The sequence below is a fragment of the Pelophylax lessonae genome, assembly GCF_965119305.1.
Source record: "Pelophylax lessonae genome assembly, chromosome: 12".
Lineage (NCBI taxonomy): Eukaryota > Metazoa > Chordata > Amphibia > Anura > Ranidae > Pelophylax > Pelophylax lessonae.
Genome location: NC_138779.1, coordinates 96,953,639 through 96,972,721, shown reverse-complemented (window position 1 = coordinate 96,972,721; position 19,083 = coordinate 96,953,639). Strand labels below are relative to the sequence as shown.

At 42.4% G+C, this 19,083-nt stretch overlaps 1 protein-coding gene across 1 annotated transcript in view; it reads left to right on the top strand.

Moving 5' to 3' along the window:
* Nucleotides 1-19,083, top strand: part of GYS1 (glycogen synthase 1) — a 117,121-nt gene that overhangs the window by 12,278 nt on the left and 85,760 nt on the right. Inside the window, exon 2 of the mRNA XM_082273724.1 lies at nucleotides 13,782-13,963. Within this exon, the coding sequence (XP_082129850.1) occupies nucleotides 13,782-13,963 (182 nt within the window). The remainder of the gene's footprint in view (nucleotides 1-13,781; nucleotides 13,964-19,083) is intronic.

Here is a 19,083-nt window from a genome sequence, read left to right as displayed (position 1 = left end):
CAATTGGCTCTAGAGCAGGGATCCTCAATCTACGGTTCTCCAGCTGTTGCGGAACTACACATCCCATGAGGCATTGTAGAACTCAGACATTCACAGACATGACTAGGCATGATGGGAATTGTAGTTCCTGAACGACCTGGAGGGCCATCGTTTGAAGACCCCTTCTCTAGATTATAACACTGAATGGAGAAGCCATTTATCCAAGAGGAACCCTTGAAATATTTTCAGGTCTTGGGGAGCTTTATCTAAATCTAATATTACCTGCAGTTTATGGAACAATATGTGATCAATAGACTAGTACTGTAGTTTAAATATTAGAAAAGGTAATATGGTTACCAAGCATATCTTATACCCTGGGCAGATCATCTTTTACATCCTCCTGCTCTGAACAACTTTTTAGTAATATTGAATTCAAATGTAATAATAATTGGAAAGACACATGAACAGCAAAAACTGTGGTGTCCCCTAACATTAGTGGTCAGTGCAATTGATGGCCAGTGTGGGTTCAAGGTACCCCAAGAAACCTCAGGAGGAACCCTAGATGAGAAAAGGCTGTTCTAGACTATTACCATACTACTATTCCTTCTCTAGTTATGGCCCATTTACACCTCTGCATGCTGTAAAACCTATGTTTACATGAGTTGTATTTGGGCATCTTTGTTCACTTTGACTGGGAAATTTAAGGAGCCTTAACACACAAAGTCCCTGCACTATTTTTTGTAAAGCAATGCACCACTACACACCACAAAAAGAACTCATGTCAATGGGTTGAGGTTCAATATAGCCATTTTTTATTAATTTACTTTACCATGCGTTGCATTAACGCACATTTCAATGCAGGCTCTAAACAGAATTAACTCGCATGGAGAAGTGTAAATTAGCCCTAAAGTCCTCCCTTGTAGTCAAACTCCTGCTCTGGCCTGTTATGCCATCTTGGCATCTGGTAAATGGCCATCTTGTTCTCTTACCTCTCATCACTAGGTTGTAAATTATGATAGGTAGGAGCTCTTCTCTAAAGCCGGCCATAGACAGGTCAAATCTTGGCCTGTTCAGCAGGGACCAGCCAAGATTCGAACCATGTATGGGCAGGCTAATTGCACCCACGTTGATCCAATCAATCAACTTGGGTACAGTGAACCTGTCTGATTTGTCATGTGAATATTGGCAGTGGCTAAAGCTACAAGCAATAATCACTGTGTGTTCTTCCAACAGGGACGGCTCCCTCCACCCCCTGCCAGGGGAACACAATGGCTCCATGGGAGGGATTCCCCCATCAACACTGACTGTTGATGGGGGAATCAAGTGATTTTCTTTTCCTGCAACCCGTGGTAAGCTTAAGGTACACTTGCTTCTTAAGTGATTCAGGAGCATTTTTGAAGCTCCGTGAACACCTCAAAATGTTTGCATTGCAGCACCCATGGTTGTTTACACTGTAGCATTAGCGCCACTTCATGTCAAAATGCTTTGAGCCCTCATTCACATTGAATGTGGCTTTAAAATCGTGCCTCTTTATCTGAAATTGCACAATCTCAAAGCTGCATGTCAGTGCGACTTGGAAGAGGTCTGTGGCTTCATGCACAAATGTCAATGCAAGTCGCACTCAAACTCACCAAAAGTAGTGCAGGAACTACTTTTTTCAAACCTATGCGGCACCACAAGGTCGGTGTCGCACCGATTTTAACAGTGCAATTACTGGCAATAGGGTGTGACTTGTCATACAATTTGACAGGTCAAATCACATGACAAGTTGCAGCATGTGAATGAAGGCTGAGTTGTAGATGCTTGTATTTGTTTCATTTTTGTGTATTGACCACTTCACCTTTCACATCTGTTCACCCCCTATGGACCAGAGCAGTTTTTTTACATTTTTACTATGAACCTGTTTATTTTGCAGTAACTTTGTCATTACTAAAGATAACAAGGTAATACAGTGCCTTGCGAAAGTATTTGGCCCCCTTGAACTTTTCGACCTTTTGCAGGCTTCAAACACAAAGATATAAAACTGTAATTTTTTGTGAAGAATCAACAACAAGTGGGACACAATCATGAAGTGGAACGAAATTTATTGGATATTTCAAACTTTTTTAACAAATAAAAAACTGAAAAATTGGGCGTGCAAAATTATTCAGCCCCCTTTAGTTAATACTTTGTAGCGCCACCTTTTGCTGCAATTACAGCTGTAAGTCGCTTGGGGTATGTCTCTATCAGTTTTGCACATCGAGAGACTGAAATTTTTGCCCATTCCTCCTTGCAAAACAACTTGAGCTCAGTGAGGTTGGATGGAGAGCGTTTGTGAACAGCAGTTTTCAGTTCTTTCCACAGATTCTCGATTGGATTCAGGTCTGGACTTTGACTTGGCCATTCTAACACCTGGATATGTTTATTTGTGAACCATTCACCCCCGGTTCACACTTGTGCGTGTGCGGGGTTCGCATGTAATATCGGAGCGCACTGCTCCGACATTACATGCGGTCGGCTGTGCGGTGCGAGTTTAGCCATACAGTTTGTATGGCTAAATTCGCACCGCAGCCGCACCGAACACGCACAGGACCCTTTTTTCTAGCCGCATCAGGATCGGATCGCACAGCGGTTCACACTTGTGCGATCCGATCCTGTGCGAGCTGCACGATCGCACTGCGATATGCGATCAAACTGGGGGTGTTGTTAAGATTACATTGACACCCCCAGCGTATCGCATATGGCAGTGTGAACTGCCGGGGGTGCGTGTGCGATGCGGGAACAGGCTGCGAATTCGCAGCCTTCCCGCATCGCATATATGTGAACCGAGAGTCAATTGTAGATTTTGCTTTATGTTTTGGATCATTGTCTTTTTGGAAGACAAATCTCCGTCCCAGTCTCAGGTCTTTTGCAGACTCCATCAGGTTTTCTTCCAGAATGGTCCTGTATTTGGCTCCATCCATCTTCCCATCAATTTTACCCATCTTCCCTGTCCCTGCTGAAGAAAAGCAGGCCCAAACCATGATGCTGCCACCACCATGTTTGACAGTGGGGATGGTGTGTTCAGGGTGATGAGCTGTGTTGCTTTTACACCAAACATAACGTTTTGCATTGTTGCCAAAAAGTTTGATTTTGGTTTCATCTGACCAGAGCACCTTCTTCCACATGTTTGGTGTGTCTCCCAGGTGGCTTGTGGCAAACTTTAAACGACACTTTTTATGGATATCTTTAAGAAATGGCTTTCTTCTTGCCACTCTTCCATAAAGGCCAGATTTGTGCAGTATACGACTGATTGTTGTCCTATGGACAGAGTCTCCCACCTCAGCTGTAGATCTCTGCAGTTCATCCAGAGTGATCATGGGCCTCTTGGCTGCATCTCTGATCAGTCTTCTCCTTGTATGAGCTGAAAGTTTAGAGGGACGGCCAGGTCTTCGTAGATTTGCAGTGGTCTGATACTCCTTTCATTTCAATATTATCGCTTGCACAGTGCTCCTTGGGATGTTTAAAGCTTGGGAAATCTTTTTGTATGCAAATCCGGCTTTAAACTTCTCCAACAGTATCTCGGACCTGCCTGGTTTTTTTAAACAAACAAGGCTTTCTTTTCATGATATTGTCTTGCAACAATTTTTTTTTTTGCAATCCTTAGATAATAAGGATTGCAACAAAGCTCAACAAAGGCACATTTGTCTTTTTTTTTTTTTTTTTTTAGCAGTGTTAGTTTAAAAAACAAATATTGTTACTACACATAAAATGTGCACAATTTATTCTGTAATTTGTCCTGTCCGGGGAGCCGTTCCTGCTGGGAGAACATTGATCATTGCTAGCAGCTATAGCTGCTGGCAGCAGTAATAGCATGCCGGAAATCCAACTTGCTGTTTGTACCCACGTCAATGGATGGATCGATTCGGGGTACATTCAACCTGCCCATACATGTTTAGAATTTTGGCAAGTTCAGCAGGAACCGCCCAAGATCCGAACCATCTATGGCTGACTTTAAGGAGTTAATCAGGGCTGATAAGAGTAAACTAAGAGTAATAAAGGGTATCTATCTATCTTAAAAAAAGTATTGGGATGCCTGCCTTTACACACACATGAACTTTAATGGCATCCCAGTCTTAGTCCATAGGACTCAGTATTGACTTGGCCCACCCTTTGCAGCTATAACAGCTTCATCTCTTCTGAGAAGACTGTCTACAAGGTTTAGGAGCATGTCTATGGGAATGTTTGACCATTTTTGACCATTCTTCCAGAAGAGCTTTTGTGAGGTCAGGCACTGATGTTGGAGAGAAGGCCTGGCTCGCAGTCTCCCCTCTAGTTCATCCCAAAGGTGTTCTATCGGGTTGAGGTCAGGACTCTGTGCAAGCCAGTCAAGTTCTTCCACCCCAAATGTCCTTATGAACCTTGCCTGCAGAGCAGATTTCTGGGTGAGACCCAGCAGGCTCCAGCCACTACAGGTTGCCTGCTTAAAGCTACAGGGGGGGGGGGCAGATAGGAGACCAATCTCTCTGCATGAAGAAAGAGCACAGCAGTGACTGGTCTTTAGAAGTGGAAGCCCCTCCACTGAGTAAAGTTTCGCACTGCATTACTGCACAAATCTGGAAGGAGTACACAAAGTACACCAATATTTAGTGCCGGTGCACACTGTGCAGATCACATGCGATGTCTGTACAATGCGATTTCAGCCAGTACGGCTGAGCTTGCATCGCATTCGCAACAAAATGTTGCAGGAGCCTTTTTTTGGTTCACTCTGGAATTGCATCGCATGGATGTTCACACCTATGCGATCCGATTCCTTCACCATTTCACAGTTCGCACTGCAATCTGTCTGGGGTGATATTAACTTTACATTAACACCCCCCAGCGATTACACAGATCTCAGTGTGAACCAGTGTGCGATGCGGGAACTGGCACTAAATCACAGGGTTTCCAGTATTAACCATGACTGAAGGAAGAATATATAGGACTGTTGTATTTAGACAATATTTTATTATCCCTATTATTATTTAGCACTAAAATTCATGTTGAACACAAATCGCTTCCATCTTCACAATTTGTACATCTGTCTTGTTAAAGGTTTTTGTAGACAGGAATTGTTACCTAAAATGCACATCCAACACAAACCGTGGCCAGGTGCACCTAATCAGTATTGCGCATCTATGCAGCGTGTTGTACAGTGCCATTGAAAAAGCCAGTATACATAATTATTAGTGATAATCGCCTTGTGGTTGTATGAAGAAGCAGATATTTTTTTTTTTTTTTTTTCCTTGCCCCCCCATGGCAATATTTCTTACTGTCCTCCTTTCTGTAGAGAACTGTCATCTTTTCATAAATCCCTTGCTGATTGACTGGTAATGAGCCGTAAGATGTTGTATACGCAACCTGCATAAAAGAATGGTATGTTCCCAGATGTAATGCGGTCTCCTGAACAGTGTGAACCTTACATGTGTTGAGTAACACGCGTAATATAAAATTGGATAGGAAAAGCACATTTCAACTTTAAAGAGGAAACTCACTTCCTGAGTCTCCCCTTGAGATGTACTGTATGTATGTATGTATGTATGTATGTATGTATGTATGTGTAATAATAAATAAATAAATATATACTTTTTTTATTAATATTTTTAGTTATTTATTTTTTTCCCTTCGTTTGTTCTATCTTACTTGTTTTGCTTGGTTATCATCAAGCCGCATACTCAACATACCCAGCAAATCCAACATTGCCCTCCTGTGTTCTGCTGTCTTACGGCTGAAGGCCAAGTCCCATGCCACTTTCTTCCTCTCTGACATCCCTGGGAGCTGGTTGTCTCTTCTAGGTTCTTGCAGCCAGTCCCCGATGAGATAACTCAAGGTTTGGCCTCTTGCGCAGTGTGTACCGGTTCTCCCCTCCCCCAGCAGGCTCCAGGAGCAGGGACATATCTATCTTGCCTAGGCAAGAATCCCAACCACAGCACTACCTGCCTGGAGTTGCCACATTCTCCCTGTGCTTGTGTGGGGTTCCTCCAAGTACTATTGTTTTCTCCCACACTCCAAAGACATTCTGGTAGGTTAACTGGATCCTGTCTAAATTGGCCCTAATATCTGTATGAATGTGAGTTTAAGGTTTTAACCCTGAAAAATGAAAATTATATTGTTCCTTTAAAGCATTATTAACCGCACAGTGCTTGTGCTGCATTATTTGGCCCCCTGTAAAATCTAAAATTCCTGGCTGATCCTGCCTGGTGCTGCCCCCCCCCCTGTAAACTGACCACGTTAATCACGGCTGCTGAGCCCCTGACAACGTGGTCAGTTTTTGTGTCTCCGTCATCTGCTGTCTCTCCTCTATCCTCTCCCCAAGCCTGTCAGCGACCACCCCTCCCCCATCACATTAAATTATGTGCCCAGTGTATGTGTTTTTCTTTAAAAATATGCCGCCGTATACCTTCTTTCATAGCGCCACTCACGTGACTTCTAGTCATTTTCCTCTCCCGATCCGACAATTACAGGAGGAGGGGCTGAGAATCCCCTGCTGACATCAGCCGTGGAGAGTGCTGGGCAGTCACATGAGCAGTGCTATGAAAGATGGTATACAGTGGCATATTTAAAAAAAAAAAAAAAAAAAAACCTACACTGGGCATATAATTTAATGTAACACAGGGGATTGTAGCAATATTACACAGTTATGATAGCAGCAGAAGGAGAGGAAAGGCCCCCTGCCACTCTCCTCCCCTCCCCTCCCCTCCTCCCGGCTGACAGCAGGGTATTTTCGGCCCCTCCTGCTGTAGTTGTCAGATTGGGAGAGGAAAGCAGCTAGCAGTCACTTGAGCGCCAAGCGGTACTATGAAAGAAGGTATACAGCGGCATATTTTTGTAAAAAACGCATACACTGGGCACATCATTTAATGTAACACAGGGGATTGTAGCCATATTACACAGTGGCTATGCAACCACTTTAAGGATTGTGGATTGTAAGCTCCTTGAAGGCAGAGAAAGATGTGGGGAAAAAAAAAAAAAAAAAAAAGGTAGGCATTTATGACCCGGTCTGCCATATACACATGGAGATTTTTAAACTTCCCCTTCTTTGATCCTGGAGTTGTTGTGACCAGCTTATGTACTGGAAGGGGTGCAGGCAGACGCTGGGACCAGAGCTCCCACTTTGCACAGGTTCACTGCATCATAGATTTTCTATTACAACCTGAACCAGCATAGAAAATAAAAAGCTTTTACCTCATTCAGCAAGCACTGCCATTTGCTGTACCATAAGTGACGAGATCAGCAACTGTAATGGGAAATAAATAATAATAAAAAATCATTAAAAATTATACTCACAGACCTGTGAACTAAAATTGCATTATCAAGCTACTTGCCTGTAGCCCTAAAGTCCTAGGTACAGCATACTCCAGAATACATGGGGACCTTGCCGGGTTCCTAACTGCTTGACGCATTTCGCGGGCAGCACCTTATTCATTTGAGCCCAACTGACATGTTTCTAAGGCACCACCATCTTCACCCGAGCTAAACTTGCCTCTGATGAAAAAGGTACTGCCTTCGAAATGCGTCAACCAGTTAGGACCCTGGCAAAGTCCCTCTGTTTTCTGGCGTGCGCTGTACCTAGGACTACAGGGCTACAGACGACAAATTTGATAAAGTAATTTTAATTCACATGCCTATGAGTATAATTTGACAATTTTTTTTTTTTAATAAAAATGTGGGATAATGCACTAAGCTGGTGCGCCCTCTTTTGTTTATTTCTTGTAGTAGCTAAGCAGTCTTATCTGACCAAATGTGTCTAGTTCAGCCTTGTATTGGTTAGAAGTTCATTTATCCTTCTAGTAAAAGGCTAGGTGCTGATCTGGGCTTGGTTACAGGTGTTAATGGGTGCACACAAGTCCCCTGGCTCAGATAAGCCATTGTTTTCCAGCATAATGTTTTACAATGGATTTCCTTTTACACATGCAATAATCCTGTTCCATTGCCTACCTATTGATTTGTGATTAGACAGTGATGGAAGCAGCCATTCCACATACTGCTTCTAAACTGAATTACTGATCCTCTGCCTGGGAGCTAGTGTGGGGCATTTGATTAAGGTCCCTTTAATTGGTCCTCATCGCCTATTTGTGGCTTTAAATGCAGTTTGTTGTTCTCTTGTATGTCTCACTTAGGGTAAGGCTACACTGATAAATAAACCTCTTTACTGCTGTGCAGAAATGAGGGACCATCCACGAGATATTGCATTGGCAGCTTTGCAGCTTTGGGATCTGGTAGGAGTGTGGACAGGTGATTATAAAGCTAGCCACACAAATTACTATAAACTCTTTGTACGACAACTCCAGTTTTACCAGAACTATGTAATTTGAGGACCTACTTAAGTTAGTCATAGATTAATCGAAATTTTGACTGATTCAGCAGAGACCAGCCAAATTTCAATCCATCTACGGCTGTTCATGTTCGGGGAATATTCATCTAATTATGGTCTTCTTGTATGGACTTGTTGGAAAGTTATGCTTCAATCAGCACTATCAGCCAGTTAACCAGCGCCGGGACAAGATCATCCAGTGCCCAGGACAAAGATGCCAAATTGTGCCCCCTTCTTTATGTGCAAGCTTATGAGGAGGAGGGGGAGAGAGCACAGCCCGCACCTCCTCCCGGCTCTCTCCTTCTCTTTGCCGCTTACAGAACTTTGCTGACTGAAGTAGTGATGCCACTCTCACTACTCCTGTCAGCCTTCTAGTAAAATGTACTTGCAGCGCCCCCATTCTTATAACACACGCTGCACCCAGGGCAGCCACCCCTTCTGCCCACCTCTTGTCCCTGCCCTGCAGTCAACTGCAGTGCTGATCGATGTATTCTGATGTCCGGGAGAGTCCCGCTGTCAGAATACAATGACACATTGATGTTTCCCGTATCCGCCTTGAATGTGTGGATGGGGGAATTGGTTCCGTTTTTTTTTATTCAGCCCGCTGGCATTAGCCGGTCTCACGATCCAGCAATGTGCCCACCTGAGCCACTATTTTCATTGGTGTTCTCTCCCCAGCGCCGGTATCTGAACTGTGGGCACCTGACTGTGACAGCTTGCAGCTTCATAGCGGGGTGCCCACTGTGCATGTGCAGTATTCTGAGATCTGTGATGTGTCCCTGAACACTGCAGAGAGGGAGGGAGGAGTAAAACCAGGTTTTTTATTTTTTATTAAGAGGAAGAGAGAAGGAGGCCTTAAAGCGGATCTTCCCCAACTGGGTGGGGCTCTGCTTTAAATTATATGTTCACCATATTTAGGGTGTAACATGTCGCTGTAGACAGCTGTAATGAGTGTCTGCAGGAGCCTGACATTGCACCCGCAATCCACTGATCAGAGGTGCAATGCTTTGTAGGCTGCAGTGTAAAAAATAATAAATGAGCATTTTTTTACCCACAAAATCATGTGCATACATTTATTTATTTTTTAAAAGTGAAATTAGTCTTGAAAAGTTCAGGGGAAGGTGGCAAGATAGGTGGCTGTTCAGCTCCTTGTAGGCAGCCCATGGTGGATTTGGGAGTTAAATGGGTGGGTGAGTATAAGGGCTCTTTCACACGGTCCGCCTCCGTAGGCGGATCCGTGCTGCTCAACGGAGATCGATCCGCGATCCCCGCTGAGCCGGCGGATGACAGCTCCGTCTCCGCTTGCAGTTCGGAGAGGGAGGTGTCACAGCCCCCGCTGCTCTCTATGGGTAAATGGATGAGAGCGGACCGCCTGTCCGCTCTCATCCGATCCCATCCGATCCGATCTTCAGAACGGATGGAAAATAGGGTTTCCATCCGTCCGGATTTCACGGACAGGATCGGATGCGGGTGTCAGCGGACATGTCACCGCTGACATCCGCTGCTCCATAGGGCTGAATGAGGCATCTGATCAGATCCGCCTAAAAAAATTGACAGGCGGATCTGATCGGACCGCCCGTGTGAAAGAGCCCTAAGACTTTTGGGTGGAGGAAGGTGCTGAAGCTTCTGTATTGCATGGTTATTCTTATTATACAGGATTAATATAGTGCCAACAGTTTGTGCAGCGCTTTACAACATGAGGACAGACAATTGTAGTTACAATACAATTCAATACATGAGGAATCAGAGCAGTTTAGAGCTTACAATGGGAATAGCTGTAGTTGTAAGCTTACCCTGGCCTCTGAACCATCCCTGCCTAATGTATGAGAGTTGACTCTTTAGGCCCCTTTCACACATGCTGTCCGTTTGTCCTTTTTTATCCATCCGTTGACGGATGAAAAACGGACATGAAAACGGATGATCATCAGTTAACATCCATTTTCATCCGCTTCCGTCAATGTCCGTTTTTTTTGAGCGGATAAATGCCCTATTTTTCATCCGTCAAAAAAACGGATCGGACGAAAAACTGATGACAACGGATGAAAAGCAGATAACTGAAGAAAAACTGATGAAAAATGGATGAAAAACTGATACATTTTGACATGACTGAACTGATGAACTGAACGGACCGTATGTGTGAAAGGGGCCTCAGGCTCCAAAGTACAGTCATTGGCAATGTCCAAATTTTCTAAACATAGTGACGCCACTAAGGACATCAGTAGTGTGCCAGCATGTCATGGCCATCGTCCTCCCACCTGCATGAGGAGTGATGTAAAGGCAGATGAATAGTATGTTACCCAGATACCTTTTTTTTTTTTTTATAATGTAGTAAAAGCTGTTCTTGTGGAAATAATGATACATTTATATAGATTGCAGGGGATGCTTTTCTGCAGACCGCTTCTGCTGTGCCTGGAATTTCACTAAATCGCTGAACAGTTTCTTCTCAGGAACTTGCATGGAAAGACCTCTGAGGTCCCTCACCCCTGCCTTGGCCTTTATAAGGAATCCCATTAGCTAGTTTATTTTATATTCTGGAGAATGCAGAAGTCTAGAAATGTGCAGTACTCCAAGGTGGGTAAAAATACAGCCAGAAAATATGTCCAAGAGATCTCACCAGCAGGAATATAGGAAGCCAAGGAAGTAACTACTCCTTATACCAGAATCCACCATCATACTGAGAAGATCACTTTTGGATGAATTACCCCTTTAACGTTCGTGTTTTTCTATGCTTTTGTCCTTATCCCGTGTAATGCTATCCCTGTGATAGGAATCATTTTCTAAGTAGGAGTGAATATTCTGACTTGCAGTAACACGGGGACAGTTTGAATTGGCTTGTGCAATAACTGTCACAGCTGAAGTGGTAGTGATGTGACAGATCTTTAGCTGACATTTCTCCTGATGCCATCAGATGTTCTTGTCGTGTAGCACGCATGATTCTGGCATATCACAGTTGTGATCTCTACAACCTCCTATGCTGATCAGAACTGCTGAGTAATGTGTTGGCAGCATTAATCCAAGTATTAAAAACATTTCCATGTTGATGTGTAACATTCTAAATGGGTTACTAATTACAAGAATTCCTTTAGATCTGGAATGTTCCATAACTTCTGCTAGCATGCCTTTCCTAGTCCTATTTAAAGAAAAGGGAAAGTGAATAAAAAGTTAGGGCATACTTAGAGGGGTTTGCTACTTAAAGCCCAACTCCAGGCAAGAACTTATTATTTTTTCCCCCATCTTTCGCTCCCACCCCTCTCTAATGGCGCTTTTCCACTGCATGGAACCGTAACGGTTCAGCACGCTTTTGTGCTTTTCCACTGCTGGTACCGCATGGTATAGGGTCGGAACGGTTCGGTACGGTATAGGTTTGCTTTTCCACTGCATGGAACCAAACGGTACGGTACGGCTCTGAAAAAACAGTACCTACTCGATTGTGGTTCCAACAGGTACCAAACTGGTACCATATCCCACAATCCTTTGCATGCAGTCACTACTAGCCACTGATTGGTCAGAGAATCCCACCCACCCCGTTGTTATCCCACCCACTTAACTTTAGTACTACTTAAGTGGAAAAGCAAACCTATACCGTACCGTACCGAACCGTTCCAACACCATACAATGCGGTACCAGCAGTGGAAAAGCAAACCGGGCCAAGCAGGGCCGAGTAGAGCCGAGCCGGTACTTACAGTGGAAAAGTGCCATAACATATCCTTTTCCAGGTGGCCCTTAGTCCAGGACCACATGTTCACTCTTGCCAGCTGGTCCCGTTCACTTACCTCAGTTTGACACCTATATTCTTTTGTGTCCTGAGAGAACCCCTCTGCTTGCCAGCCAATGGAAATTATCCATGTAGTGCAGGCAATGATGTGGATCCAGAAGAAGGAACCATCCAGGAAGTAAGGAGAAGGACTCAGCGTGGGATGATCTTGTGACTATTCCACTGTGACTATGGCACAAGTGGAACTAAACACTCCCATCTTTTACGGCCAAGGAAGCTGCCATCTTGTTGCGGTGCTGCACTGGTAATCAGTTATGGCATGCCAGATTAGTTGAGAGCTGAGATAAGCAGCTCTAATATTTATCATTTTAAGGCATGCCTTGAATTCAAAGTGGAACTTCATTCTCTCTCTCAATCAACATTGACCGTTTTAAATCCTTATACTGCTAGCATTAGTAATTGGATAGGAAAGTAGGAGTCTTTGGGGGGAGGGGGGTTCTCGTCTAAGCAGACCCTGCATGCCTGGGCTAAGGGCAGATGGATTCCAGGAAGTAAGTGCTACTTGAATTATCTGCCCTTACTCAAGATGGCCAGGGCCTGAAATGCCAAGGGATTTTTTTCTCAGCAAAATAAAGCATGGAGACATGGATGGATGTGTAAATTTGCTTTCAATAGTAAAAATGAATTAAAAAGCGCTTTTGGTTTGTGGTGCTTAGATACAGTGTAGTTCCTCTTTTTTCTGTTTGGAAATTGTTAAATTGGTTAGTTTTAATTCTGCTTTTAAGTGTTTTTGTTTTAACCACAGTGTTCAATAATAGACTATGGAAAATATGATGTTGGTACCAGTGATAATTGGAATAAATATATACCAATATTTCTGGCTGCAAATTTTGTATTGAAAAATTGATTAGGTTAGTATCAATTGCCAGGTACCCCAGCACTTCTAACTTCGCTGTGTTTTTATTAAAAAGAAGTACAAAGATAGGTAAGTACAGAATATTTTTATTCTGTACTAGAAGAAAGAGTGTAAACGTTAAAAGGCTACATCTATTTTATAGTATGCTGGCACATTTAGAAAGCAAATACTTCATATTTAGATGTCAATGCTCATTGTAATTTCATCACCCTTAATGAAACTGTCAAAATAGAATTCTGTGTGCTGTTATTGCAAACAAACGGCAACTACCCAAACCTATAACTGGCCTTTGCAACAAGGCGCACATGGAAGGGCGACGCATGTCAAAAAACAACAAGCAGAAATTCCCAGCTCACTTACCAGCCAGCCTGCAACAAACCTTGCACTGGTTTGCGAATACATGCGTAAGCTGCAGCCGCCACATAACTGCAGTACACTGGGATGTCATGATGTGGCCGCTGCATCTTACGCATATATTTGCAAATTTGCAAAACTAAACCCTATTTTCAATGTGAAACGTTGGACTAGACAATTCGGTTTGTTGCAGGCTGGCTGGTTAGTGAGCTGGGAATTGTTTGTTTTTTGGCTTTCATTGCAGACCTATGTGTTAAGTGTTGTCCTCCCTGGCAGTCATTGGCAGTCATTCTTATCCTGTACTATCTAGTAGGTCACTGGCCAGAATAGGCAAGCAGCCTGTTTTCTGGTCAATGACTAGGAGTGGGTTAAGCATATGGGTGATAGTGCCTCCCTCATCCAGACAGATACCCCTTTTATTTTATTAATCATAATATATGCTCAGATTGATTGCATTTCTGGCTGTGTTGACTGAATAAATTGATGCGATTCCTTTTTATTTCCAGTTGGAGGAATTTATACAGTTATACAGACCAAAGCCAAGATCACAACAGATGAATGGGGAGAAAACTACTTCTTGATCGGCCCCTACTTTGAGCACAATGTGCGGACCCAGGTTGAGTTGATTGACCCTCCAAATCCTGCCATCAAGCGAGCAATGGATTCCATGAATAGTAAAGGATGCAAGGTGAGTGTTAAATGTTTATAGTGCACCTGAATGTAGTTCAAGGCAAGACAAACTAAGGGGCTTACTGGACAACCTACCCCTTCACCGATAATGCTTATGTTTCACTGGATCCTTCACTGTCTTGTTCGCCCACCAAATATTGTTAATGTTCCCTTGGCACACGTTCTTGGAATAGGCTCAGAAGTAATGGGTTCTGCAGTGCTGACACTGGAGAACTCAAAGATCAATGCATATATGTGCCAGCACACCATGGATCATCTAAAATCATCTCAAAGATTTATTGAAGAATGATCACATCGCAAAGGACAAAGTGCTGCATTTCATAGCCGTGCAGGTCTCCATCACATGCCTGAAACTTTTGTCCGTTGTGATGTGATCATTCTTCGGTAAAGCTTTCGGACGATATTGGATGATCCGTGGTGTGCTAGTGAATATAGACATTGCTTGCCCACCAGAAACCCCAGCAAAAGTTTTGTGTAAGCTCCTAGCTGGCTCTGGGTTGAAGCTTACCCAGGGTTGCAGACTCTCTCTGTCCCCGAGTGATAGCATTTGGTTCTAGTGACTGAAAACCAGCAGTGCATTGTGGGAGCAATGGGAGAGAGTCACATGCTCTCTATCCTTTGCAGTACTGGGTATTTCACAGCAATCCAGCAAGCAAACGGGGCGGCTGGGAAAGGAAGGTAAATATCGGAAGCAGAGAAGTAAGCGGTACACATAATCTGTTACTTTGACCTAAATGGAAAATGTGCAGGTTTATATTAAGGGCTTGTTTACACTTGCTTTAAAACAAGGCTTCGAACAGGCTTTGTTAAAGCTCTCTGAACACCAGTCAAAGCCCCTGTCACTAAATAAAATGGCTAGCTTACAGTCCTGTGTACACCTTGCTTTTGGTTTGCTTCACTTGAAAAATGTTACCCCTCGTCGCTTTAGTGGTGCTTGAAAACATCTTCAAAGCCTCCATAGAAGTCTATGACAAAGCTTATTTGAAGCACCACTGAAGCCTCATTGAAGCGCCACCAAAGCACCAAAAACACATCAAAAAAGCATGTTGAAGCAGTAGGTTGAAGCCGAAGCAAGTGTAAATGAGCCCTAAAATGTTTTTTTTGGGAAAGAGCTGGGCACTTTCTAAAGACTGGTTAGTGGTTTAGACCTCTGTTAACACTTGTGCATTTTTGTGTATTCTGGGCATTGTGCATAGTAAAATGTTGCCTGTTTTAGGCTTGTTTTACACACATTGCCACAGTGTAACGTAACAGCGTTTTGCTTGAAACTAAGCCAAAGAGGCAGCAAGCAGGTCTTTTTTCAATGTGCCACAGTCCTAACACCTACAATGTGCAGATAGGAATAGAGCCCTTTAGTCCTGAGCACACTGACTTCCACAAGGCTGCAGAAGTGTGGTAGGTGAGAGTTTTTCTGAGACTAGAAGAACTGGTTGTAAGCAGAGGTGCTGCAGTAGTTCCATTTGTGACATTGACCAATAACCGGTATGAAGATGAGGTATTCTAATTTTCCCTCTGCTTTCGCCTGCTACATGTGTGTTCATTTTCAGAATTAGGTCAGCAATGCTCCCCACATATTTTCATGACAGGCTTAACCCCTGGTGTTATTCTTGTCTAGAGAACCTATTTGTTGTAGTTTTAAGGTTTTATTGCATCTCTGTCCCTAGCCAAAACTTTTTTGTTTTTGATAGAAAAAGATATTGGTTAGAACTAGGTGATCAGGGCTAAATTATTACTTTTTTTTTTTTGTATCCCTTTGTCAGCTACCTTTGCCACCCCCCAACACCCTATCAGCCAGTGTTAATTTCGTCGACTAAAACCGACTAAAACGTTTTCGTCGACTAAATTAACACAATTTTAGTCGACTAAAATATGACTAAAACAAAAACAATTCAGATGACTAAAATACGACTAAAACTAAAATGGCATTTTAGTCTTAAGACTAAAATACGACTAAAACTAAAATGGCATTTTAGTAAAAAGACTATAACTAAAACTAAATCGAAATTTGTTGCCAAAATTAACACTGGTGCATGCACAAAGCTTAATACCATAAATAATAACATATTAGATTTTTCACTCTAGGACCAGCAGTAGTATATAATGAATTTGGAAATTGTAGAGAAATGCTTAAATAATGCATTACAAATTACAATTGAACTACACCCATTCGATTATAGATGACTAAAATGTACTGGACGTTTTAGTCGACTAAAATGTACTGGACGTTTTAGTCGACTAAAATGTACTGGACGTTTTTAGTCGACTAAAATGTACTGGACGTTTTTAGTCGACTAAAATGTACTGGACGTTTTTAGTCGACTAAAATGTACTGGACGTTTTTAGTCGACTAAAATGTACTGGACGTTTTTAGTCGACTAAAATGTACTGGACGTTTTTAGTCGACTAAAATGTACTGGACGTTTTTAGTCGACTAAAATGTACTGGACGTTTTTAGTCGACTAAAATGTACTGGACGTTTTTAGTCGACTAAAATGTACTGGACGTTTTTAGTCGACTAAAATGTACTGGACGTTTTTAGTCGACTAAAATGTACTGGACGTTTTTAGTCGACTAAAATGTACTGGACGTTTTTAGTCGACTAAAATGTACTGGACGTTTTTAGTCGACTAAAATGTACTGGACGTTTTTAGTCGACTAAAATGTACTGGACGTTTTTAGTCGACTAAAATGTACTGGACGTTTTAGTCGACTAAAATGTACTGGACGTTTTAGTCGACTAAAATGTACTGGACGTTTTAGTCGACTAAAATGTACTGGACGTTTTAGTCGACTAAAATGTACTGGACGTTTTAGTCGACTAAAATGTACTGGACGTTTTAGTCGACTAAAATGTACTGGACGTTTTAGTCGACTAAATACGACTAAAACACTTGCAGAAGACTAAAATGGGACTAAAACTAAAATGCCATTTTAGTCCTAAGACTAAGACTAAAACTAAATTTAAATTTGCTGCCAAAATTAACACTGCTATCAACACACTATCCGCACACATAAAGAACCAAAGCTAATTTTACGTAGCTTAAAATATTCAATTAATAATAGCAAGAAAAATCAAATACTCGGAGACATCTCAAATACCATACTTATACACCTAGAAACACACCAGCAGACACAATTCATACCATACGGACTGAAACATGCCCCCTGAGACACTGAAGGAGATTTACTAAAACTGGAGCACTCAGAATCTGGTGCAGCTGTACATGGTAGCCAATTGGGCTTCTAATTTCAACTCATTTCATTAGGCTTTGGCAATAAAACCTGAGAGCTGATTGGTTTATATGTAGAGTTGCACCAGAGTCTCCAGCTTTAGTAAAAAAAAAAAAAAATACAGTCACTGCTGTGCTGACACCACCAGAAGCGTTTTTATAGTGACACAGTCAGCACCGTATCAACGCAACCAGATACAGGCATCCCCCGGGTTACAAACATCCGGCTTACAAACGACTTCTACTTACAAACAGTGGGAGACAACAGGAAGTGAGGAGAAATCTCCCTCTAGGAAGGGAAATTCACTCCTGTAAGAGTTATCATGGGGAAAAAGGTGTCTCCAAAGAAGCTTTATCACCAATCCTTGTTTCCACAACAACCCAAATTTTTCAAAATCCAATTGTTACAGGGACAGAAAGTGAGGTGAAATATTCTGAACAGGGGTAAAGACAGCAAAACAAAATTTACAGGGGTGTTAACCCTTCCCTATGCTATCCAAAAAACGTAAAAATTATTCTTTTGGCTGGAACTCCATTAAAAAAATGTACCTGTTCCAACTTACAAACAAATTTGACTGAAGAACAAACCTACAGTCCCTATCTTGTTTGTAACCCGTGGACCGCCTGTACCCATCTTCTTTTGGTGACACATGGCTTGTTGCAACATAATTGGCATATTTTTGCTGCAACAAGAAATAAAACTACCCCTAGGTGGTGACAGGCCGCAATCTATTTGGGCATGATTAGTTGCTGTGCTCCGCTAAACATGCCCAAATAAATACTTACGAGAGGGGATGTTGGTAACATTGGGCCTTTGAGTCTAGGAGAAGCTGCGAGTGCAAATGATTTTAACGTGACCTGGGCAGTTGCCCATCTGTCCCCCCCCCCCCCCCTCTATCCCTACCATATCGTCCCCCACCAACATTTCCTGTCAAATGTAATTCTTTGATTTTGTTTTATGGAAAAATGCATTTTAATACATTTAAATTATTTTAAGTGGGCTGAGCAGCAAGAGTAATCTCTCCAAAGGAACTCAGACGGTGCAAAATAACTGACAGGAGTTACTATATTCAAAACTAAAAAATGTTTGAGCTATACATACACTTTAGCTATATATCCCTATCCCGTTCATTATTTTATTGTAAATGTTGCATACATTCTACTGTAGCTGTCCAGACATAAAGACCTATTTTATGCAGTTCTGTTAGACATTACTTAAGTGATTACTTAAAGTACTAAAGTAATAGCCTTTGATTGTGGAGTAAAAGTTTATCGGCTTTGTTTCTCTGAATGGAATGAAGGCTCAGCGGGGTTGATTTACTGAAGGCAAATAGACTGTGCACTTTGCAAGTGCAGTTGCTTCAGCATCAGCGTCACTATATTATTGCTTGCACATGATTGGATAATGGAAGTCATTTACTAATCTCTGGAGCAACTACACTTCCAAAGTGCAGTCTAGTTGCCTTTCGTAAATCAACCCCAGTATTGTAAGTAGTAAGTTGCAGCCCTCTGGGATGGCATGCTTTAAGCCAAGCTTTCCGGATCTTTTTGGAGAAAGAGGGATCAACTCTATATCCTGGGACCTTTTGGAGAGTCGCTTTTTAAATTATTTTTTCAAATCTGTTTATTGAAGACAAAGTAACATTGCTGATGAAAACATACCTGTACAATGTATGTATGGCAATAAAACAATAAAAAGTGACAACCATAGCACAACCAGTGTCTTGTTGGTTGATGATCACATACTAGACTCTACAGTATTAAACCCCTCCATGGTACATTTACAGAGAGAGAGGAGAGACTCTCTATGGCACTACAAATCCCAGCATAGCAGGCTCCAATTCCTCAGCTCAGCACACGAAGCATGATGAGATGTCCAGTCGCCTCC